Source organism: Mixophyes fleayi, chromosome 2 (assembly GCF_038048845.1).
Source record: "Mixophyes fleayi isolate aMixFle1 chromosome 2, aMixFle1.hap1, whole genome shotgun sequence".
Classification (NCBI taxonomy): domain Eukaryota; kingdom Metazoa; phylum Chordata; class Amphibia; order Anura; family Limnodynastidae; genus Mixophyes; species Mixophyes fleayi.
The window spans coordinates 373597333-373624100 of NC_134403.1; the positions used below are offsets into that span (position 1 = coordinate 373597333).

Consider the following 26768-nt stretch of genomic DNA (forward strand, 5'->3'; position numbering starts at 1 on the left):
ATTTTCTCAGCATTACACATTAAAAAAAATGCGAAATTAGAAATTGATTATAAAATAATCAGAAGAAAGTAGAGAATTTGTATAATATGCCCATTTTCTTAAATAAGAATGTAGAAAATACTTTATTAAAAATATATCCTTAGTTTGCCCTTTTCTATTCCGTAAAAACTAATAGAGCATTCTGTAAATTACTCCTCACGCCAAAGACATTCTAAGAACATTTTCAGATTCCTCTTTTTTACAGAATGCCCCCATACAGAGGCATCATATCACACACGCAGGGCAATGGTGGGGTCTCCCTTGTAGGTCCAGGACAGAGGGGGGGTCCTGCCCTATCACACCAAGGAATAAGCACAAGAAGCACAAGATGGAAGTGATTTTTATTCACTTGAATAGGTGATTGCAATCATTACTGTGAAGTAGAGGCAGACAAGTCCTGTTTGCTGGGTTTATCACTAGTTGCTACAAATGGTTTATGTGCTTTGAATCTCAGTAGAATGTTTGTGGTTTGTTTTTTTCAACAATAAAAAAAAAAAAAAAAAGTAATTTCTTCCTCCAAAGTTATCTGTTTAAAACATATCTAACTGGGAAGAAATCATTTTTGCAGTTTCTCCATAAAGGACATAAAAATAAAAGATAAAGTTATAGCCCACTGTTTTGCAAGTTAACCCTTTTACTGCTAGAAACATATATAACATTGGTGGCTGCAGTGGGATGGTACAGATTTGGGAGAGAGGCCAGGGGTATTTACGATTAAGGATTATAAAGTGTTATCCTTAAAGAATCCCCATTACAATTATTATAATCTAAATTAACTGCTTTGTACTGCAATTTAGCTTTACTCCACTTTTTATGTCGCTGAATGAATCTCTACCATCTGTTTTGCAAGCCAACCTGTTCAGCAGATAAGTACTTTAATGTTTCTGTTATGTCACTGTATGGATCATATAAACAATTTACATCACTAGTGAATTAAGGGAGACCCAACCTTAGAAAGAATGGACACGAGGGTAGATGTAACACCCGATTACATTGTATGTATAACAAAATATTGTCTGCTGCTTGTAGTGATCAGCAAGCATTTTACATAATAAAACAGAATGGGTTTTTATCTACGATTGTCTGCGGTGTGATTAACAAGTACAGACGTTTCATAATGTCTGGATACCACGGTATGATACTTTTAGTGTAAGCACAGATCAGTGCTTATAATACAAATTGGGGCCCGTCCATTCATTCTATGCATTTTTTTGACCCTCTAAGCATAAATATGGGGCTTCCCAATCTAGGATTTCTGCTCTAAACCAGGCTTAGGCATCCCGTGACTTGTAATTCACAGCTGAAGACCCTTTAGTTGACTATCTCTGTTCCAAGCACTGTGGCCCATTAATGCTCTCCATAAATTATAGTTTGTGGTATTAGCCGCAGCAATACTCAGATATATAGAAAAGGATCATAAAAATGCAAAACCTTCCTAGAGCACAAGCTGTATATAACCCTTTATCTGTAAATAAAAGCCGTGAAATGAACGCTGTTTCTATTCATCCATATTTATGTGATAAGTTGTTGTAAGCAACCACAAGATCTACATGGGAAGTAATATTGTGACAATGTCAGCAGCCAAAGGGTTAAGTAAGCTCTGCAATACAGTGATGACTTGGGTAAGATCTATGTACCACAGATCACCGCTCTAACAGTGTAACTTTGGAAGGTATATGTTCAAGTGAACATCTGTCCCAAGTTGAAACAAAAACAAAAAAAAAATAAAAAGATAAGTTTCCCAAAGAAAGGACGCGGAGTCCAGTCCAAAGAGAGCTTGAAAGTGCAGTCAAGGTTAGAATTGCTGTGAGCTGTCCTTGGTTCTCCCCGTAGTGCAGTATTCCGGGCTCCGAAGGGCTCTTGTGCCATTGCAATGCGCTTGGCTTTTAAAGTTTGGCTCCGGATAAAAGTCTATTACTCAAGTTTAGCAGGTAAATGAGAATACATGGAAGGATGTATAGTATTTGTGTTTCTAAAACACAAGCAGTCTGTGGCACAAATAAAAACAAAATAATTTCCTTGGCAGGGGAGGGAATACCAGTGGGATCTGAATGATGATGTGAGGACAACACGTTACTGCTTGGAATGGATCCATCTGTTGGTCTGGGCGGCACATTCCAGTCACAATTCTTGTGGCACAAGAGGGAGGAGGGGGCAGCGACAGTCGCTACACTATTGTTAAAGGGCTGTAATAATACTTATTGGAGGCAGCAGGAAATTATACATTAGGAGGATCTACATTCAACATTGCGTCACATCTTATTGCATGTTACACGTCTGTAGGGTGATGGTTAAGACCAAGCTATGATTTTGGAAGGGGGGGGGGGGGGGGGGGGGACGGGAGGGGTGCTGTAACCCACAGCAGCCAATCATTTATCAGCATTCATTACTCTACCTTAAAGCATATCCGATTGGTTGATAGGAGTCTCATTTAACATCAGAAAGACAAGTTTAAGTCTCCTAAGCCCTCAGGACATATTACTCCTTTAGGTTACAATAACGTTTAATGTGCCAGCGTAATATTTGGCCAATGACGAGAAACAACCATTGTTGGGTGGCAGGATGCTAAACCACCAGCTCTAATTTCTGTTAAGAGAAAAATCACCCTTTTAATTTAGGGTTATGGGGGAAAATCCTTTTTAAATAATGGGGTACAGTCTACAGGCACCAAAGGGGTTACAAACCAAGTACTAGAGGCACAATACAGCTCCGGCTAAACTGGCCAAATTAACCTGAAACAGAATATTTGTCCCTTGGTACAATCCCCCCCCTCCCCCCTTGCTGGGGGTACAGCATATCAGCTCAGACATTACATTCCCAGAATCCTCGTCACTGGAGTGTGGCCGGGAGCCTGCTGGCTGCTGTCCCTGTAGCTCATGTCAGTGGGAGACAGCGAACACTGATCACCCAGCATTCATTGTGATAGTGAATGAAATCTGCCCCCCCTCCCCCTCCCAGGGGGACCCTGGCTGTTATTTCGGAGTCGGGATGAAACTGTTTCCCAATTAAAGGATATTGCATTACATTAAGTTTCACCTTCCTAGATTCGCATGTAAACAGTGACGATCAGTATGTAGTAAGTAGCTGAACTTAATGGGGGAAGGGGGAATATATCCACAAAGGAGTTTAATTTATTGCAATGTACATGAGCTCCAAAACTTTACTAAGAATAAGGTTTTCTTTCTACCTTCCTTCTTATTCATCCATATCATCAGGCAGACTAGTTTACATCATGCTGGGGTTAGGACAAAGCTGCTCGTTGGTTACATCCAAAGCATGGTGATGCCTGATGATATAAGTATATTGCTGTAAAGCAGAGAAGATAAATAAATGGGTTTAGTTACGCACTAGACTAAAGTACTGTAAAGATGCAAAGCTCGTAATGTTCCCACAACCTAACAAATACAGCATGTAAATGTGAATTTCGTGCCCAACATGGTGAGCCAGGGAGACTAATCCACCAACTCTAATACAAGCTCTATTGGATTCTACATTTAAACTGGGTTTAGCATTTAGTCTTCTGTGGCAGCTTCAGATAACGTCAGACTAACATGTAACTGAGAGGGCTGCATCTGACAGCAACATAAGAAGAAAGGATCAAGGTCAGCATGTGCCAGCTTTGTGCTTTAATGCATCGCTCACAGATATTAATCACTTGGATGGGAGAGAAATGAGCACATTTTATTTATCATGGCTCTTCCAGAAAAGCATGACGCCCATTGGACATGATGTGCGTCCAATCAGGGAACTGCTAGAAAGGTCACCACCCTGTGACCTTCAAAATGGCCTTGGGAACATACAACACATTAACATTAAAATAATGCAATAATTTACACAGCAAAAAAAATTGCTGCATTAACGAAAATAAAAATATATATATACTCTAACCTACACTGGGTTTCTTTGTAAACCAGACAGATGAAGGGGAGAGGACTTTGCCTGCGAAGACCAAGTTCAGGACACAGTGACCTGGATTGGTTTCCAAGGCGCGCAGAGAAAGATTCAGTCTAATCACATTTGTAGAGGTCACTTTGGAGGGAGAGGGAGGTTGTTGGTGTTTGTTTTTTTTTTACATTTTTCTGATTATTTTTTTTTTTAATTTAAATTGTCACTAGAAAAGTCTCAACAAATAATTCAAAGTCCGTCGTGTCTCTGGGGAGGATGTAAGTTCAACAGTCCAGTCTCATGGAGTCCAAGGGAAGAGAGACACAAAAACGATTAAGTAACAAAACGAAAATTGAAGGCAGCCTTTAGATCATCTGAACCACGTTCCACGGATTGAGGTGGTCAGAATTAAATTGCCAGCAAGTCATCTTGGATCCCACAGAAGGCTTTAGGTGCAGAAGAACAGTTAGCTTATTGACACTGTACTTCTCTTTGTTTTCTAATCTCTGCTGACTTTTCTTGTGCCCAGTCTTGTACGTCGAGCTAATAAGTTTCCCTCTGCCAGGCAGCCGTTTCAAGAGGGGCGACTCTCCCCTTTACACCAGCGCATGTAAATATCTTGTACGGGTTCTGGCGCGTGTCTCCGGTCCCGGATTTTGCCTGTAGGTACGGTCATTCGTGCAGTTGGTCTGGTCTTTTCTTTGTCACCGGGGTCTATCTGCGTCCTTGTAAGGTACATATTGGAGTCAGAGGTGAAATGGAGATATGTGAAAGCAATCAGATGGGTGACACCATAATGGTGTTTGCAGAGGCTCAGAGGCTAGGGCCCTCTCTTATAATGACCGTGTGAAGAGCTCCGGCTCCAAACGTCAAAGAGAAAACAAGAAGAGGGGGCACAGTGGGAAGAATGGAAAATTTAAAAAAAAAAAAAAAAAATTTCAATACAAAATTAAAAGTTTAAAGAGCAGGCAACTAGAAACTGCTTCTATGGGACAAAAACTAAAGAGAATGCAAGGAGAAGAGAGGTTTATCGAGAGGAGAGGTCAGAAGAGTAAATAAAGAAAGGTTTACAGAGCAATAAAGATAGAGATGAGGTCTAAGAGGGGGGAGAAAGAAACTGCGCACACAGCAAACAGATGAGCGAGGATCAGGAAGGAGGACATGGAGATCTAGCTCTGTGGCATGCGGAGCTCCCGGCAGATGGACTTAGAGCTGGAATCTCTCCATGGGAGCTTCTCGCTGCTGGAAGATGTATTGCTGCTGCGTCAGGTCTACTTGTGGGGCGATGCTGCTGTCTTCATCCTCAGTGCCAAAGTAATGCTCCAGAAGGTCAAACGCCTTCTGATAGATTTCCTGGTTCTCGTGACTCTGAAGGAACTCTATTTTGTTCAGACCTGGACATAGGAGAAAGGCAAACAGATAGGTCACCAGGGTTCTGGGAACAGTCTACTTCTCGGAGTCCTCGATGGCCTCAAGCTCACGTCCTTACCATATGCTTCTTCGATGAGAGCACAGTAAGGGTTTATGCCGGTACCGTTCCGTTTGGCCTCCTGCTCACCCAGCCGCAGGATGTTTTCTAAGCCATTCAAAGCAACCTGCACGATCTTGGAGTCCATGACCGTAAGGAGGTCACAGAGAGGTTTGATGCAGCCCAGATCCACCAGGTACCTAGAATACAGACATGGCACAGAACCATTAAACCCAAATATGCATTCTGATTGGTTATTCAGACCTTCCCTTTACAGGGATACATTTTAAGAATCAGACAAGTGAACATTATTTTTGTTTTTGCTGTATGTGTGGGAATGTCATCATCCTTTTAATACTTTCCACACTGATCAGGAAAACCCACTGTGCACTGATGAGCTCCATTAAGGGCTAAACTGTCTGTAGGTGGAAACATCTCAGCAGAGTTATGCTCTGAAAGTCCAGTGGTATGGCACAGAATCCCTGCGAGTGTTACAAGATGCCTTTTTGTATATTTCTATTTTAGGTTTTATCCTGTACCAGACCACCAAGTACAGGAGGAGGACTGCCCTAGACCAGTGATAGAGACGGCACGTACTTTATCTGCTCCGCGGAGCCCCCGGACGTAGCGTTTGTGATGGCCCATGCGGCCTCCTTCCTGGTTCTGAACTCGGCCGTCTGCAGGATGTTGATGAGGGCCGGGAAGATGTCTGCGTCGATCACAGTCTGCAGATAACACACATAGGATAAGCCGATTGCTACTGTGATCTATCACTATATAACACATTCACTGCCTGCATTACAAGGGACATGAGTATCTTCTGCCTCTATAGAGCTAATCCTAACACAAGAGAGACCTGCTTCCTGTGTACAGCGGACATCAGCCTGACTGCGTCTGAAAACCAGAGGCCTCTGAATCTTCACGTTCTTTCCAGTTTTAATGGACTTTTAATTACAGATATCATAATATAAAACCGCTGTCTGATACCATTAACACTATTCTAGAATGATAAATTATAACCTGCCTCAAGTCTATAAGTCGGTATAAGTGCAGCCTATAGCCAGAAGGAAGCTCCATAGAACTCATTGCTCTGCTCTCCTGTAGAAAAGTACGTGTTTAACAAAATAAATAATAAAAGTAAGGATAAATAAATATACAAAGGTTGCCGATTCTTCTTGGCAACAGGTAATTATAAGGGGACAGGATACATTTTTCCCCAATCGAATGAGAGAGTTCTCTTCTGTGTCCTGGAATACTGGCGTTTAAAGCAGATAAAGGGGAGTTTTGAACCTCAAGGCTATAGGGGGACACAGACAGTAGAATGAAAACAAAAAATACGACCAACCCTGGTCTGCTGACATCCCATGACCCAACGTACAAGAGGAGAAAACAGAGGAACCAAATGAGGGGCGCTCATAGGAAACAGCTTACACAACAAAGGTTTAGCTAAAGAAGAACAGAAAACCCGGCTGTAAAGACACCTTTACATCTGGAGCCAGCTGGCACAGAGGTCACACACAGGGGGCAGACACTGGCCACACACACACACAGAGGGGGCAGACACTGGCCACATACACACACACAGGGGGCAGACACTGGCCACACACACACACACAGGGGGCAGACACTGGCCACACACACACACACACACACACACACACACACACAGGGGGCAAACACTGGCCACACACACACACACACAGGGGGCAGACACTGGCCACACACACACACACACACACACGGGGCAGACACTGGCCACACACACACACACAGGGGGCAGACACTGGCCACACACACACACACACACACACACGGGGCAGACACTGGCCACACACACACGGGGCAGACACTGGCCACACACACACACACACGGGGCAGACACTGGCCACACACACACACACACGGGGCAGACACTGGCCACACACACACACACACACGGGGCAGACACTGGCCACACACACACACACACACACAGGGGGCAGACACTGGCCACACACACACACACAGGGGGCAGACACTGGCCACACACACACACACAGGGGGCAGACACTGGCCACACACACACAGGGGGCAGACACTGGCCACACACACACACACACACAGGGGGCAGACACTGGCCACACACACACACACACACAGGGGGCAGACACTGGCCACACACACACAGGGGGCAGACACTGGCCACACACACACACACAGGGGGCAGACACTGGCCACACACACACACACAGGGGGCAGACACTGGCCACACACACACACACACAGGGGGCAGACACTGGCCACACACACAGGGGGCAGACACTGGCCACACACACACACACGGGGCAGACACTGGCCACACACACACACAGGGGGCAGACACTGGCCACACACACACACACGGGGCAGACACTGGCCACACACACACACAGGGGGCAGACACTGGCCACACACACACACAGGGGGCAGACACTGGCCACACACACACACACGGGGCAGACACTGGCCACACACACACACACACACGGGGCAGACACTGGCCACACACACACACACACACGGGGCAGACACTGGCCACACACACACACACACACACACACAGGGGGCAGACACTGGCCACACACACACACACAGGGGGCAGACACTGGCCACACACACACACAGGGGGCAGACACTGGCCACACACACACAGGGGGCAGACACTGGCCACACACACACACACACAGGGGGCAGACACTGGCCACACACACACACACAGGGGGCAGACACTGGCCACACACACACACACACACACACAGGGGGCAGACACTGGCCACACACACACAGGGGGCAGACACTGGCCACACACACACACACAGGGGGCAGACACTGGCCACACACACAGGGGGCAGACACTGGCCACACACACACACACGGGGCAGACACTGGCCACACACACACACAGGGGGCAGACACTGGCCACACACACACACACGGGGCAGACACTGGCCACACACACACACAGGGGGCAGACACTGGCCACACACACAGGGGGCAGACACTGGCCACACACACAGGGGGCAGACACTGGCCACACACACAGGGGGCAGACACTGGCCACACACACAGGGGGCAGACACTGGCCACACACACAGGAGGCAGACACTGGCCACACACACAGGAGGCAGACACTGGCCACACACACAGGAGGCAGACACTGGCCACACACACAGGAGGCAGACACTGGCCACACACACACACACACACACACACAGGAGGCAGGCACTGGCCACACACACACACACACACACACACACAGGAGGCAGGCACTGGCCACACACACACACACACACAGGAGGCAGACACTGGCCACACACACACACACACAGGAGGCAGACACTGGCCACACACACACACACACAGGAGGCAGACACTGGCCACACACACACACACACAGGAGGCAGACACTGGCCACACACACACACACACAGGAGGCAGACACTGGCCACACACACACACAGGAGGCAGACACTGGCCACACACACACACAGGAGGCAGACACTGGCCACACACACACACAGGAGGCAGACACTGGCCACACACACACACACAGGAGGCAGACACTGGCCACACACACACACACAGGAGGCAGACACTGGCCACACACACACACACAGGAGGCAGACACTGGCCACACACACACACACAGGAGGCAGACACTGGCCACACACACACACACAGGAGGCAGACACTGGCCACACACACACACACAGGAGGCAGACACTGGCCACACACACACACACACAGGAGGCAGACACTGGCCACACACACACACACAGGAGGCAGACACTGGCCACACACACACACACACGGCAGACACTGGCCACACACACACACACACGGCAGACACTGGCCACACACACACACACACACGGCAGACACTGGCCACACACACACACACACAGGAGGCAGACACTGGCCACACACACACACACACACACACACAGGAGGCAGACACTGGCCACACACACACACAGGAGGCAGACACTGGCCACACACACACACAGGAGGCAGACACTGGCCACACACACACAGGAGGCAGACACTGGCCACACACACACACACACACACACACAGGAGGCAGACACTGGCCACACACACACACACACACACACACACACACACACACAGGAGGCAGACACTGGCCACACACACACACAGGAGGCAGACACTGGCCACACACACACACACAGGAGGCAGACACTGGCCACACACACACACACACACACACACACACACACAGGAGGCAGACACTGGCCACACACACAGGAGGCAGACACTGGCCACACACACACACACACAGGAGGCAGACACTGGCCACACACACACACACACACACACACACGAGGCAGACACTGGCCACACACACACGAGGCAGACACTGGCCACACACACACACACACACACACAGGGGGCAGACACTGGCCCCACACACACACACACACAGGGGGCAGACACTGGCCCCACACACACACACACACAGGGGGCAGACACTGGCCCCACACACACACACACACAGGGGGCAGACACTGGCCCCACACACACACACACACACACACACAGGGGGCAGACACTGGCCCCACACACACACACACACACAGGGGGCAGACACTGGCCCCACACACACACACACACACACACAGGAGGCAGACACTGGCCACACACACACACAGGAGGCAGACACTGGCCACACACACACACAGGAGGCAGACACTGGCCACACACACACAGGAGGCAGACACTGGCCACACACACACACACACACACACAGGAGGCAGACACTGGCCACACACACACACACACACACACACACAGGAGGCAGACACTGGCCACACACACACACAGGAGGCAGACACTGGCCACACACACACACACACACACACACAGGAGGCAGACACTGGCCACACACACAGGAGGCAGACACTGGCCACACACACACACAGGAGGCAGACACTGGCCACACACACACACACACACACACACACACACACACACGAGGCAGACACTGGCCACACACACACGAGGCAGACACTGGCCACACACACACACACACACACACAGGGGGCAGACACTGGCCCCACACACACACACACACACACACACAGGGGGCAGACACTGGCCCCACACACACACACACACACACACACAGGGGGCAGACACTGGCCCCACACACACACACACACACACACACACACACACAGGGGGCAGACACTGGCCCCACACACACACACACACACAGGGGGCAGACACTGGCCCCACACACACACACACACACAGGGGGCAGACACTGGCCCCACACACACACACAGGGGGCAGACACTGGCCCCACACACACACACACACACAGGGGGCAGACACTGGCCCCACACACACACACACACACAGGGGGCAGACACTGGCCCCACACACACACACACACACAGGGGGCAGACACTGGCCCCACACACACACACACACACACACACAGGGGGCAGACACTGGCCCCACACACACACACACACACACAGGGGGCAGACACTGGCCCCACACACACACACACACACAGGGGGCAGACACTGGCCCCACACACACACACACACACAGGGGGCAGACACTGGCCCCACACACACACACACACACAGGGGGCAGACACTGGCCCCACACACACACACACACACACAGGGGGCAGACACTGGCCCCACACACACACACACACACAGGGGGCAGACACTGGCCCCACACACACACACACACACACACAGGGGGCAGACACTGGCCCCACACACACACACACACACACACAGGGGGCAGACACTGGCCCCACACACACACACACACACACACACAGGGGGCAGACACTGGCCCCACACACACACACACACACACACACAGGGGGCAGACACTGGCCCCACACACACACACACACACAGGGGGCAGACACTGGCCCCACACACACACACACACACAGGGGGCAGACACTGGCCCCACACACACACACACACACAGGGGGCAGACACTGGCCCCACACACACACACACACACAGGGGGCAGACACTGGCCACACACACACACAGGGGGCAGACACTGGCCACACACACACACACACACACACACACGGGGCAGACACTGGCCCCACACACACACACACACACACACAGGGGGCAGACACTGGCCCCACACACACACACACACACACACAGGGGGCAGACACTGGCCCCACACACACAGGGGGCAGACACTGGCCCCACACACACACACACACACACAGGGGGCAGACACTGGCCCCACACACACACACACACACAGGGGGCAGACACTGGCCCCACACACACACACACACAGGGGGCAGACACTGGCCCCACACACACACACACACACAGGGGGCAGACACTGGCCCCACACACACACACACACAGGGGGCAGACACTGGCCACACACACACACACACACACACGGGGCAGACACTGGCCACACACACACACACACAGGCCACACACACACACACACACACACACACACACACACACACACACAGGGGGCAGACACTGGCCACACACACACACAGGGGGCAGACACTGGCCACACACAGGGGGCAGACACTGGCCACACACAGGGGGCAGACACTGGCCACACACAGGGGGCAGACACTGGCCACACACAGGGGGCAGACACTGGCCACACACACACACAGGGGGCAGACACTGGCCACACACACACACAGGGGGCAGACACTGGCCACACACACACACAGGGGGCAGACACTGGCCACACACACACACACAGGGGGCAGACACTGGCCACACACACACACACAGGGGGCAGACACTGGCCACACACACACACACAGGGGGCAGACACTGGCCACACACACACACACACACACACACACAGGGGGCAGACACTGGCCACACACACACAGGGGGCAGACACTGGCCACACACACACACAGGGGGCAGACACTGGCCACACACACACCGGGGGCAGACACTGGCACAGAGAGAACACAGAGCCAGGAGATGTCACACTGCACCTTTTCTCCCTTCTAGTGGATCACAGAGGCTAGAAATACAGAAATGTATAATGAGTTCCATTAGTTACCTGGATCTGAGCCCTGTTCCCTGCCGTGATGTTGGATATCGTCCAGCACGCCTCCTTCTTAATGGACTCCTTGGGGCTGCTCAGTAAGTGCAGTAAACTCTGCAGCGCTGAGCAGTTCAAAATGACCTGTGGGGCAGGGAGAGGTCTCTTAGTACATATAACAAACTCTACATAGGACTAGTAACATCACTGATGCTAGCAAAGTAACTAAATGCAGTTCAGACATTTCTCCACAAGAGGGCAGATATCGCCCTATGATAAAAGCATTGTTACATTATCACTGTATACTGCTCGTTCTTCATCTAACACCACCAAGGTTCTTGCAGGGAAAACTCACAACGGGTGGAATGGTCAAATCACAATCTGAAGAGCCTAAGAGTGGGAGAAGCCCTGCAATGACCCCCTGCATGTCCCAGGTTAATCATCCCACACAATAAATCACAGACTGTTCCTAACCTGTGTCTGTACATCATCTCCGGTCACTATGTTCCCCACAGCTCTCAGGGCGGGTGACACCACCTTGTAATCAGTGTGCCTGTAGACAGAGAAGAGCCGGAGCAGGCATTAGGAAGATTGCAGCCGTGGTTACTATTCTACAGCTATGGAATGGGTTTGGCCATACCTAGACTGCACTCACCAGGATCAACGCACTAAAACACACTCTTCTAATACCAAACACACTTGAAGAAACCATATGTTATCTTACATTAAGAGTTCCACCAATCTCCGGCACACACCGGCATCGATGACAGCTTGGATTTTGTCGTTCGGCCCGTCAGACAGGTAGGACAGTGCCCAGCAGGCATCGGCGAGGACGTCTGTGTCACTAACGAACAGCAGCCAGGACAAGACGTTCAGGCACGGCGAGACCTGCGGCACAGAACACAGTGAGATATCTGGCCAGGTACTGTGAAGATAGACAGAGGTTCAACAGGAGGATCAGACAGAACCTGCGCTCATTCCGCTCGTCATACCACGGGATACCGATACGGAGACGGGAGGAACGGTTGTCTATCACGAAGTTGACCGATGGTATCAGAACAGCCCCATCCCGCATTGTAGGAGTCATTTATAGGCTATGACCAGAGCGGGACAGTGACGGCCCAATCATACTGCCGTCTGGATACTTCACACATCTTTAGTATTAGAAGTGCTTTTATATCATCAGACAGTTACTTATAACGAATATTTAAGTCTTCTAAAAATGACAAATTCATTTACCGTCCATCCTCCTGGCGACGGGGCCCCAATGATACTTCTATACTGTATGTAATGTGCAGGAGGCAGAGTGCGGTTCCCTGGTTATAACTCTGCACTATAGTATTATGGATCAGATACATATATAATACATTCTGGTGCTATGGAACGCGACTCTCACCTTAGCAAACTCCGGGGGAGGATTCTTTCCTCGGCACAGGTTAGACAGAGATCACTGCTGTGTAATGTCACATACACAGAACATATTACACAGTGGTGATCGTGTGCATATGTAGAGAATGTAACATACACAGAACACGTTCTCTACATACGCACACAATCACAGCTATGTAATGTCACAGCTGACACGGGCTGGAAGGGACTAGGTGGGTGCAGGGAGGGTACCCGACCCATGTGACCAGTTAGGGGACACATCATTCAGACTGATGCTATGTCCTACATGTCAGTGACCTCTGGCTCCAGCCTCTATAAACAGATGTGACTGGACGGTTGTACAGGGTACCGGGAGGGACATGTAATGCCAGGAACACAGTACAATAAGTGGAATCCCTGCGGACAATGCTTCACAGTACGTACTTTATTAACATTTATATACCGCCAGCACACATCACAGCGCAGTAATATACAAGACTGGAGACCAACACACAGATGTACAAGCAGAATCCTGGACCATGGTAGATGATCGGGGACATACAGATAACATACAGGAAAGGCCAATACAATACTCACTGTAAGAGTGGGGGCAGGATGTTACAATCTAACACGTAGTCTCTGCACACGGTGCTGTCTCCAGCTATGTTCCCCAGAGCCCAGACTGCCTGTTAGAGAAAGCACACATACAATCATCTGTGTACAGGACACGGGAAGTGTCAGTGTGCAGGACAGCAGGAGGTGGTGTAGCAGATGTTTCAGGTGAGAGGTCAGGGTATAGTGTAGCAGAGTGGTGTTACATATTGACAGTCAGTGGGCGGTATAGCAGGAGGTGTTGCAGTATATATATATATATATATATATATATATATATATATATATATATATATATATATATATATATAGTGACGGGTCAGGGTATAGTGTAGCAGAGTGGTGTAGGGATGGTGTGGCATGTCACGGAGCGGTAGAAGGGTGTGGTACCTGCTCCTGCACATCTTCAAACTCTGAGCTGAGTAGTTCGATAAAGATGGGCACGGCCCCCGCCTGGATCACTATGCGGGTCTGCAGGGAGTTCCCCGAGGCGATGTTAGTTAACACCCACGCTGCTTCAAACTGGGAACACACAAGGAGAGGCCGGTGAGGTCACCACATTGCACACATCCATGTCACTTCCAGAGGCCACACACACTCCATCACTGACCTGTAATGTGCAGTTCTCTTTCCGCTTCAGGAACTCCACAAATCTGGCAACCACCCCGGGCGCCCCAATCACTTCGTCTATTGGGGGGTTGGGCTCTGAAAACACAGGGTTACGGGTGTAATAGCAGGTTCTGCACAGTGATCAGGGCTGACGGAGAGAGGGGAGGCAGCTCTAGGTTGTGTCTATGTGAAGCCAGCTCTGAGGTCACCCAGGGCTGACTCAGCATCGTGACACCATCCGGCCCAGTCATGTGACAATGACTCTCACAGAGGCTTCTCGGAGCTGGTTATCTGCCACAGTCATGTATCACCCCCTTCAGTGAACCCACTACAGAGCATTACACCCTCTAACACCTCCTATCCAGGCTGTAGGAACCAGAGGAGGTTTCTTATTGTAGTGAAACTATACAACCGAATTACCTATAATTCTCCCCAATTAGGGCCTAACAAACATTATCTATACATTACACACAGTGACGTTACCTTTAGAGAGGAGTTTGCGGAACTTCTGGGTGGCTGTGAGCTGCTGCTCCGGGTTGTTAGAGAAGATCATGTCTATCATATCTGCGGTGATCACCCCGCTCTGTGGAGGAAGACACAGTGTAACAAGGGTCATTAATGTGTATTTCACTAATCATGGATGTACTTTTCTTCTATATGTATAGGAGCAGTTTATAGTTGCTCTTTTATATGGACTAATTTCAGTTGTGCCTTTTACCACCTACTGAATGCAGAACGCTTTACAATTGCTGCAAACAGTGACCTGTGGTACTGGGGACCCTGCTCCTTCCTCTATATAACTCTCAGTCTGTGGCTTCCTGCTGCCTCCATTCCCCTCCTCACATCATGTCACATGCAGCCCTGTCCTCACTAACACATCACTCATCTCCTGATATACTCTGTGCTGCTGGATACCCTGCTCCTTCCTCTATATAACTCTCAGCCTGTGGCTTCCTGCTGCCTCCATTCCCCTCCTCACATCATGTCACTGCCCCTGTCACATGCAGCCCTGTCCTCACTAACACATCACTCAACTCCTGATATACTCTGTGCTGCTGGGGGACCCTGCTCCTTCCACTATATAACTCTCAGTCTGTGGCTTCCTGCTGCCTTCATTCCCCTCCTCACATCATGTCACTGCCCCTGTCACATGCAGCCCTGTCCTCACTAACACATCACTCATCTCCTGATATACTCTGTGCTGCTGGGGACCCTGCTCCTTCCTCTATATAACTCTCAGTCTGTGGCTTCCTGCTGCCTTCATTCCCCTCCTCACATCATGTCCTGCATATTGTGTGCTGTTGTGAGCATTCTGATGATCTTATTGGCTATCCCCACTTAAGGAAGCTACCGATACAACATTGCCATAGGAGATCAGAGACCCCCACACTCACCGAAGCCATCTCCATGTTATTGATCTGCGCTTCATGGAAGTTTCCGTCGGACATCCCCTCATCCTCGGCCGTTTCTTCTGCAGTTGCGACATTCCTTCGTTTGAATAACTGAGAAAGAAAGCAACTGCTCAGCATCTGGAAACACCAACATGGCAGCTCCCTTACGGGACCACATGCAGGCATCACAGGTGTCATTATACAGCCAGCACTACTCCTGACTCAGAGACCTGAACGGACGGACTTGTGTAACCCACCTGCTCTTCCCTTTTCTGTTTGCGCAGCTGTAGCCCCTCCTCCTCCCTCCTTCGGCGCATCTCGTCCGGGTTCAGAGACTTGTTCTTGTAGCTCTTCATCCGAGAGTTCTCCTTTCCTGAGCTCGTCATGATTGCTGGAGAAGAAGACATCGTTCTTATTAAGATCAGGCGAGGGGGAGAAACAAGGGTCACTTTCTATCACGAGCCGTCAATGCGTCTCTGCACACAGTGGGTAACGCCTGTTCATATACACTTTACAGGTCGCAGAGTCATTTTATTAAGGGTTAAACAGATTTTACACTGTCAGATTTAGTGTTTGGAACCCACCCTCTTGCAACTTTTACCAAGTACAATGCTCTACCCTGCCTTCTGCATTTCTCACTGAGCTCTTTACCTCATCCAGGAAGAGGTGTTCATTTTATGTGGCCTTAGATATGACTGACAACTGCTCTGTGGTAATAATTACACCACACCAGAGATTTGTTACTCCCAATAGCAATATAAACAATTGTGTCTGGATAAGATAAAGACATTCATCATCTCGTGGCTTATTTTAACTAATGTATTTAGTAAAAGTCGGAGGAGGGCGTATACACAGGAATAAGGAGTAGAAATCTCTTTCAGTTACTGCAGAACACGTCATAATTACTAGGGGACGTCTACAGCTTCCTATGGTGAAATCAGTCACATCTATTGTGGGACAAGATATCCTACTTGGTATAAATGGAGACACAGCCTGATTAGGATAAAAAATATACCCTATACAGACAAATGCAATATCACCCTAACAGTGTAATTCACAGCATAGAACATCAACTCAAAGGCCGATGAAAGTATCTGGGAAGTCACAAACGCCAGGTCCTAGACTGGAAAGCGATTTCTAACACAACTATTTCATCCTCCTTTAGGAGTGCATTGTGGGAATCAGTACGATTAAAGGGCCAAAGAAACATCAGCAGAGAGACACCAACAAGATGGCGCCCACTGAGGACACATCTCGTATTACATATGAAATGAAAGGGAGAATGGTGGGGAGGTCCTATGTTGGTGAAGAAACAAGGGCGTAGGACAGATATAATGCCATGAGAGATATTAGGATAGTACACAAAGAACACATGGTATCATCAGCCAAACATTAATCTAAGAGCGGAGTGATTGATCACATACTAGGATTCATTGTGATAATAATTTGAAACCAAACTCTGTTTTCTTTATCTCTATTAAACATAATGTTGAGACCCATTTAAAATGACCCTGCTCCAACTCCCACAATGCACTGCAGCAGCGTTCTCCACACTGCGAGTTTGTCCTGACTGCAGAGGTCTACAAACCACAGACTCTTGGACCCCGATTTAGTAAGTTAAATAACTAAATGTGACTTACACTGTAATTGTCATATTATATTTGTCTATACAAAGCTCAGTATTAATGTCTATATAAAGTTTTAGATTATCCTAGTCATACAATTTCTCAATCCATTCATGCCTCACAGATTAGGCAGGGTCTGTATAATAAGATGCATGGGGGATAAATTCCTCCGATGTATGTACTAAGGGCGTAACCCAACACATCGGTCCTGCAGGACAGCTCTCTGCACAATAAGCTTTATAAATACTCCCTTAAATATCTATATAAGCAGCAAGTTCTGTCATTTCAGCATTCATTGGGAAAAAGGTGTCTATTATAAGAAATAATGCAGCCCCTGCTGCAAATTTTTACAGCTATTAGGACTTCTGGGACTTTTATAAAAGCACGGTGGAGTTTGTATGTTCTCCCCATGTCTACGTGGATTCCCAACGGGTGCTCCAGTTTCCTCCCACACTCCAAAAATATACTAGTAGGTTATTTGGCTGCTGAGAAAAATAACCCTAGAGTAAGAGAGTGAGTGAGTGTTAGGGAATTTAGACTGTAAGCTCCAATGGGGCGGGGACTGATGTACATCGCTGCGGTATTAGTGGCGCTATATAAATACATGATGATAAAAGCATTCAGCCACAGTCCAGTAATATATAAAGCCAGGTACTGCCTTGTACCATAATCAGACGATTGGGTCTCCCTCTCTACCATCCCAGTCATAGCTGCCGGGGCCTTTACACAGACAGATAACACAACACACTGCACCAGGACAGACGTATGAATGTATCCTATGTAGGTGCCCCAAGCTGGTGCCACTGTTCCTTCAACCCCTCATCTAGGGAAGAGATGCAGCAATCACTATCCATCCTATTAATAACACAACTCTCCTCACACATTACACACTCTGCTCTTACAATGGTTTGTTGTGAGAGATGACATATGAACTGCAGATGTGGCCACTTTATAAGTGTAAGATCTTTACCATCATCACCAGCTATTTATATAGCGCAACTAATTCTGCAGCGCTGTAGAGAGACCTCACGCACATCAGTCCCTGCCCCATTGGCGTTTACAATCTAAACCCCCTAACATACACACAGAGACACAGAGACACAGAGACACAGAGACACAGAGACACAGAGACACAGAGACACAGAGACACAGAGACACAGAGACACAGAGACACAGAGACACAGACTAAGGGCAATTTAATAGCAGCCAAATAACCTATCAGTATGTTTGAGTGCGGGAGAAAACCAGAGCACCCATGCGTTTGCATGGGTTTCCTCCCACACTCCAGGGGTGAACATACACTCCACACAGATAAGGCCATGATCGGGAATTTAACTCATGACCCCAGTGCTGTGAGGCAGAAGTACCACTATTTTGCGATACATCCTATTTATGTTCAATGATAGAAGGGTTATGTCAGATCTGGTTCCATTACAGGTTCAGCGATGCCTGGAGCACCAGGTACTGTAGTAATTGTAGCTCATGTTCTCAGAGAACAAGCTTGTAGCTACGTCATTGCCCCATAACATACGGTGCACAGCCCCAGATAATCGCTAACAGGACAGACAGAGCTGACAGCGCAGGAACAATGACTGGACATATCAAACGCGGTTATTAGAGGGGGGGGGGGCTACAGGGAAGAACGAAAAATAAGGATTTATTGAGCAGAGTTAAATGACTTACACGATCCAAAGCAGCATGGCTTTACTAAAGGGAGCGCATATCCAATAAGTCTTGTTTTTTTTGTCTAGGTGGCCAAAGAAGTAGGTCACAGTGAATACTGCTTACTGCAACAAAATATCTGATCCCAATTCTTACAGTGGAAATTACAATTGGTAAAGCTTAGGACATGATACAAGGTGGGTGACACGTACAACGCGCTGCCTTACAGGAGACAGAATGTAGATGTGACTGGATCACTTATGGTATACATTTAAGTGAAATAGCGCAGGGCGCTTATTTATATAATTATAAATGCACTTATTTTTGATATTGTGTATATTTTGGCAAGAGAAATCTTTATTTCTGAGACCAGGGAAGAAACTTATTTGTTTTAACCTTGCTAGAGGAAATGCATAATTTCTGAAGTATATATCGGATACACTAAGCCTTTGTGGAGGTAGTCGTCTGTGTACCATGATGTGGGGAAATTATTTGTTTGGGGTCTTGTTACTAGATTTTCTGTTTCTAAAAACAAGATGCAGGAAATCACAGCAAGTTTTAGAATATCACAGATAAGTGTACATATTGTTAGCTTTGCATTGCATGTAAATCCAAGTTTGGGTAAACAAATTGCATCCCGATTCTAAAAACAGCTCAGAGCTCAAGGGGGCTGGCTTTCCCTGTGAAACGATGTCTAAATCTGTATAAAAAGCACTGACTTGTATTGAAAAAATTGTTCTTCTCACTCCATCTGACCTGTTCCCCCGTACCTTCAACCAGGGTGAGCAAATAAACATCATTTGCTTCAAAGACCTGCTTGGAAACTTCTCTATTCCAGTGACCTACAAATTAGACCCAAAATCTAATCTGTTCCCAGATGTCTGAGGTTTGGGCCCAGCATTCAGTACCACCGTTCTGCCCGCAGCTCTGGCCAGTGTGATAGGCCAGGGAGGATCCATCCACAGCAACCATGATCCATATGAAGAGGTCAGGAGAACCAGCCCAGGTACACCAGCAGCGTCAGTTACCCAGAAGGAACCCGGTAAGGAGTCCGGTGGTGGCAGCATTTGTAAGACCCTCCTACTGCGGTTAGAGGGCGCATTTGGGATAATGAAAGGAAACTGTGGCAAAGTTAGCCAAGCCGGTTCCCAGCAACAACAGACAGGGTGGCGTAGGTGGTCTATTATGTCACAGTATTGGGCAAATAACCAGCAGAGGATGTTAGGTGCTGGGCCCTCTTACATTACTTGTGCTCTGCTAGAAAAGATATATATTTAGGACAGAATAGCACGGTTACATACAACTGGAATATGATGAAAAGAAGGCTTCCCGTCCTCTAGTTATCATAATGGACCCCCCGCATGGAGCAGATCAGACGTGGGCTGGCTGTTGAGGCTCTTGGTCCCAGCTCTAGGACACACTGATACACACACACAGACAGACAGACTAATTGTGGGCATCTCTCCATATTTTCTGCCATGCCTGATAACGACCCTATGACTGGTAGTATGGTTATCAGAGATCTCCGTCATATTTGTCCCATGCATGCTGCAATCTCATTCCTGCAGACCGTTACCTTACAGACTGCGCACATTGTAGAGAAGGGAGAGCGCTGGTGGTTTTAGAAGCTGAACATTTTGCACATATAACAGTACATACACAAAGCTAGAAACCGTTTAAGAAATCCACTGTAGAAATAAGGTGCTGCCCAGAGAAACCAGATCCTGTCATAATTTGACAGCTGTATAAGTAGAGGTCTAAACATAGGGGAACGTCTCTCTACAGAGACGCTGCAACAGTGACATGAAGGTACACCAATCAAACTTATCAGTAGCAATGAGAATGAATCAAGTTGGAAAGTTCAACTATATTTATTTATTCATTATTTAAAAGTCCCATATTATGATACTACCCTTTAAATTAGAGCATGAAGCAATTCTGTACTTTTCCCATTTTTGAATGGAGGGGAAATGGAAACTCATCTATATTGATCTCTAGGAAACGTCAGCACAGCGCACCCGGCCATCTGATAGGGCGGATGGAATGAAGGTCATCCTGTGCACCAGCGTCGCTCCATAGAGATCAGTGATCCCTACATGAGCATCTGTCCCTCCTCCATTCACCTCTCAATAACTGAAAGAGGGGAAATGGAATTAACTGATGCTTGTGTGCACAAGGTGGAACGACTCCAATATGCAAATGAGCGGGTACTCTACTAGTAAATACTAATGCTAAATACTAAAAATAAAGATGTCTGCTTCCACCACAACTAGAGAATATAACTGGTTATTAAATATCCTGTTTTAAAACACACCAACATCTACATAAATCCTTATTTGAGATGCCAACGGCTGTATATACCGGTGACCGCCCGTTTAACGCACCCACATAGATAATACTAAGGAGAATACAATCTATCAATTCCCTAGGAAGTGACATCACTGAACTCACATAAATGATGACAAACCAAATCCTTACAGCTATAAGGTTCTAATAACAGCCGAGTACTCCAGACCCCCCTTCCAGGGAAACAGACCGAGTCAGACACTTGCTCAGGGGCCTGGAGGGCACGTCTACAAATGGTGAGAATAAAGGAACACTCAATGTTACTAGTAACTACATATACTAATACATACTAATATAAACAACATTTGTACGCTAATATCCCTTTATCTATCCTAAGTCTACATTCACAGAGCTCAGGGCTCACTCAGAGTTCTTCACACCTTTACTATATACAAAGATGAAATTGAATCCCTATGAATATTTACAATCAGATAGTACATAACACTTAGGGGGAGACCATTAGCTATGGCTATGCGCACACTGCCGTCAATTATGGTAAAGAAAACATTGCTCTTTATATTATAGCTTAGAATATAGCTTAGCGCACACTGACTGCGGGCACACAGCGCCATGTAATTGTGTGGGCTACAGGCTAGTATAATATGCAGAGGAGCCAGGCTGGGATTAGGCATCTGGGCAGTGTAATAATGCATGGGCATATGGCTGGCACACAGTGTGTACAGGGCACAAGGCTGACGTCATCTATAAGCTGGTCACTGTTACAGGATAGTTTGTATGAAACAAACGCGTGTCCTCCACCTACTTATACTAAAGTTATTATTTACTGGCTTTACCTTTCTTATCCTTTACTTACATATTTTACTGCCTCCTCTATTTCTCACCTACACCATCTGACACTACTTCCCTTCTATCCATTTCTACCTCTTACCCACTTCTCTGTTAATACACCCCACTTATCACCGCTCCTTCTATACTACCCATATAACACACCCGCCTCCACTCACTCTGATAATGTAGGACAGACTCATTCTCACTCATCAGAAGTATTTTTATCCCTTCCATATAATATCCCTATTCCTATGACTTATCACAAGCCCCTGGCTGAGCACTCTGGACAGCCATTGTTATAGGATAAATCCACCTTTATTTGGATCCTTTTTTAAATTAAATGTGTCCACCAAATAGCGGGATGAAGTTCTGCACGTTTCCCTGGAAGAACTGGCAATCGTAGCCCAACCACTCCGCAGGATGGACTGTCCCTTGTCCTCCCAGCTCTAGTCATAGACGAGAGATCCACACACAGTGCGGAGGGGTATTCAGATTAATGGTGGAACTTGAAGACCGCGTCGCTGGGACTTTGCACCTCTGTCAAACTTTACCGCAACTTTGCTCATTTCTTACCTCTAATATTTGGCCCGGGCTGGTAACTTTCTTAGAGTAATTTGTTAAGGCTTCATGTACACACAATATTCACTATATAATATATAACAGACATATAATAATGAACATATATTATAGCAGGACAGCAAATGATAATATACAATTAGAACAAAGTGGATATAAACAGATAATGACAATACAGGGTCTAATAATCAATATGTTGCAGTGAGTAATACAGATCTCCCAACTAGTTAAAGCTAATGATGTTATTTTTAATATCAACAACATTTCAGATAAAAGCAGAGATATGAGATACAGGTAGAGAATGATACACTAATCATCACTAATTATAGAGATAGAACATGCTGAACACAGGCAGCTAAGCTGAATTACTACTCGCATTGAGAGCACAGAGATATATAATATAACACACACATACATTAAACCACGCACTGTCTATATGATAAGGGTTCTATAAACAGGGTCACCGGGTAATTCTAACGGTTTTCCTTATAACACACGAGCCTAATGAACTCAGTTTACAGAACAAATTTTATGTACACATATATTGTGTGTGTGTATAATATCTATATATCATATATATATATATATATATATATATATATATATATATATAAAACATAAATATAATGTACAGAAAAAATGTTGATTCAAAGCATCCACTGACATCTTACTAGATGGTGTACAAATATATAAACTATATATTGAGGCACAGGGGACTTTTATGATCCGAGCTGTGTATTCATAGATACACAATACACAAGTGATACCAATAACTGCATATGCAACTGTAAATAATTGCTGTATAAACAGTGAGCTCTGATGTCACCAGCTCAGTGTTCATTAGGAAATCTTGTGTATTATAAGTAATAATGCAGTTCAAATGTGAATTATTATCCCTATACAGAAGTCCACTCCTGCCCTCATATGGCCACAGAACTCCTCAGTAACTCACATTATTCTTATAGTTTATATTACATTGCTCTGTAGTACAGAGATTGATAATATATTTTAAATTAGCCCTCAGATATCATTAATAAAAACTGAAAACAGCAAATAATATATTGTGGTGACATATAATAATCTGTTACACATGCACAATTACAACCTATACCAACCAGTGCTGACAGTATATTGTAACCAGGGCCGGATTAACCAGAGGTCTAACTGGGCTATAGCCCAGGGGCCTCCGGCATCCAGGGGGCCCTTCAAAGTTTTCAGCAGCGTTATTGATCGGTCCGGGGGCGGGGGCGCCCCCAGCCCGATCAATGCTGCTGAGCAGTCAGTTCAGTCCTCTGTCCCCGGCGCTCAGTAATCTGCTTACTGAGGAGATCTCGCGAGTGAACTCTCGCGAGATCTCCTCAGTAAGGAGCTTACAGCGCGCCAGGGACGGAGGACTGAACTGACAGGTAAGCGCTTGGGGGGGGGGGCGGCGGCGGGTGGCTCGCTTTGGTGGGGCGGCTCGCATTGGGGGCCTCACGGGGGAATGGAGGCGCCCTTAGCCCAGGGGCCTCCATTCCCTTAATCCGGCCCCGATTGTAACCTATAGTAAATAAGATATATGGAGATCTCAGCTGTAAAGAGTGAATGTTAGTAATATAATGATAAATATATTGGGGCCTATTTCTGACCTACACTGCAACACACACCCCCCACTTAATACTTTTACCTTTGCATTCTAGCTGGTCCATTGTGCAATATGATGTAGCACATGCCCTTGTGTTTCTAACTCCCATTGTCCTATAGATTGTAAGCTTGCGAGCAGGGTTCTCTTACCTCTCTGTCTGTATGTATTACCCAGTATTGTTTTATTAATGTTTGTTCCCAATTGTAAAGCGCTACGGAATTTGCTGGCGCTATATAAATAAATGTTGATGATGATTTAACAATTTTCTGAATTTTGCCCCCTTAAGCATCATCTGTTATCGCAGCGCTGACAGATAACTTAACAGGGCAATTTACTATTTTCATGTCTGACAGCGCATCCGATAGACTGTCCCAGCGATGACTCCTTCATAACGGAGGCTCCTAGTTCTGACCCAGAGCCTGTACTATGGTATTATACAATACTTCGCCTAATGTTGGCGATATCTCCTGTGATAAGTTTCTGCTCTACAGTACTTACAAATGCCTAAATCCCACAGAAACAGCCATTACTCAGGGTTTGATAAATAGGCCCCAGAAAGCCAATTCCTGGGAGGGTTGGGGAATACAATTCAGCAGATAATATCTATCAGCTATAGAAAGTGGACGTAATATATATATATATATACACACACAACTTCCTAATATGTTATGGTAAATATTATTACATACACACAGATATAATTTAAAGACAAATGCTAGTATAGGTATAGGGAATTCGTGGGGCCCTGGGGGCGTCCAGGGGCCCCGGCCCCTGGCACAGGGAGCGTCCAGGGGCCCCGTGCTCTGGCTCATGGAGCGTCCAGGGGCCCCGTGCTCTGGCACAGGGAGCGTCCAGGAGCCCCATGCTCTGGAACTGGGGGTGTGTGTGGCCCCGGGCTGTGGCTCTAGCATCGCCCAGGGGCCCCGGCTATGGCGCAGTTGCTACGGGCACTCACCTGGCTCCCTCTCCTCGGATTGGCACAGTGGTGTCTGTGTCCCGGTGTCTCCCGTGTTGTCCGGTGTCCGCTCTCCGCCGCTGTAGCCGGTTTCGGGCCCTCTCCGTCACAGCCGGTATTACTCCTGCGTGTGAAGACACTGCGCATGCGCATTGAGCGGGGCCTTCATGGACGCTTCTGGTAAGGACTCGACTAATGACAGTTGGATGAGGCGCTTTCTGGCCCCCCTCGGCCCCCGTAGCGGCGGCCATCTTGCTCCACCTTATTCACTGATCACAGAAGCCTGACCTGCCAATCACCCCTGATCTCCTTCTCTGCCTGCAGTATACAGTGCTCTGTGTCCTACATGCAGTATACAGTGCTGTACTGTGCGCAGGGTGATAACATCCCGCCGTCTACGTGTATCTTTCATAATGTTTTGCTCCTCCCACTCGGTTCTACGTCACTCTTGATCTGCATTCTAGAAATGCCCGGGGTCTGGGCTCTGTCCTATCAGCTGCGTCATCATGGACCTCCCCCTAATGTAACAGTAATCAGAGCAGTGACATTGCAGCACCAGGTCTGAGGAGCACAGTCATGTGACCACACTAGGGGGCAATAGGGGCACAGTCATGTGACCACACTAGGGGGAAATAGGGGCACATGTTGGGTGCAGGAACATTTTGTGTGCTCTACAGTTTATGCAGATCTCAGAGCACTACAATCCCCATCATGTTATGTTTCCTGAATTTTATTGATAGTT

At 47.5% G+C, this 26768-nt stretch overlaps 1 protein-coding gene across 1 annotated transcript; it reads right to left on the minus strand.

The window, feature by feature from the left end:
• Positions 1–363: 363 nt before the first annotated feature.
• LOC142139994 (importin subunit alpha-5) lies at positions 364–26205 on the minus strand. The gene is made up of 14 exons (XM_075197855.1): positions 26027–26205; positions 16707–16840; positions 16453–16560; positions 15542–15641; positions 15060–15154; positions 14840–14971; positions 14434–14523; positions 13866–13916; positions 13194–13357; positions 12944–13022; positions 12488–12613; positions 5990–6117; positions 5414–5592; positions 364–5318 (listed from the first exon to the last, which is right to left on the minus strand). The coding sequence occupies exons 2-14, from the start codon at positions 16833–16835 to the stop codon at positions 5131–5133; spliced, it is 1569 nt and encodes a 522-aa protein (XP_075053956.1). The 5' UTR covers positions 16836–16840; positions 26027–26205; the 3' UTR covers positions 364–5130.
• Between the last annotated feature and the right edge of the window lie 563 nt (positions 26206–26768).

What these genes read in the sequence shown, in the direction of transcription:
- LOC142139994 (XM_075197855.1), bottom strand. Translation starts at nt 16,835, where the DNA reads ATGACGAGCTCAGGAAAGGAGAACTCTCGGATGAAGAGCTACAAGAAC. An exon ending in AACAGAAAAGGGAAGAGCAG is followed by an intron (nt 16,561 to 16,706) that starts GTGGGTTACACA and finishes TTTCTTTCTCAG; the next exon opens with TTATTCAAACGAAGGAATGT. An exon ending in TCTCATCGAAGAAGCATATG is followed by an intron (nt 5,319 to 5,413) that starts GTAAGGACGTGA and finishes TCCTATGTCCAG; the next exon opens with GTCTGAACAAAATAGAGTTC.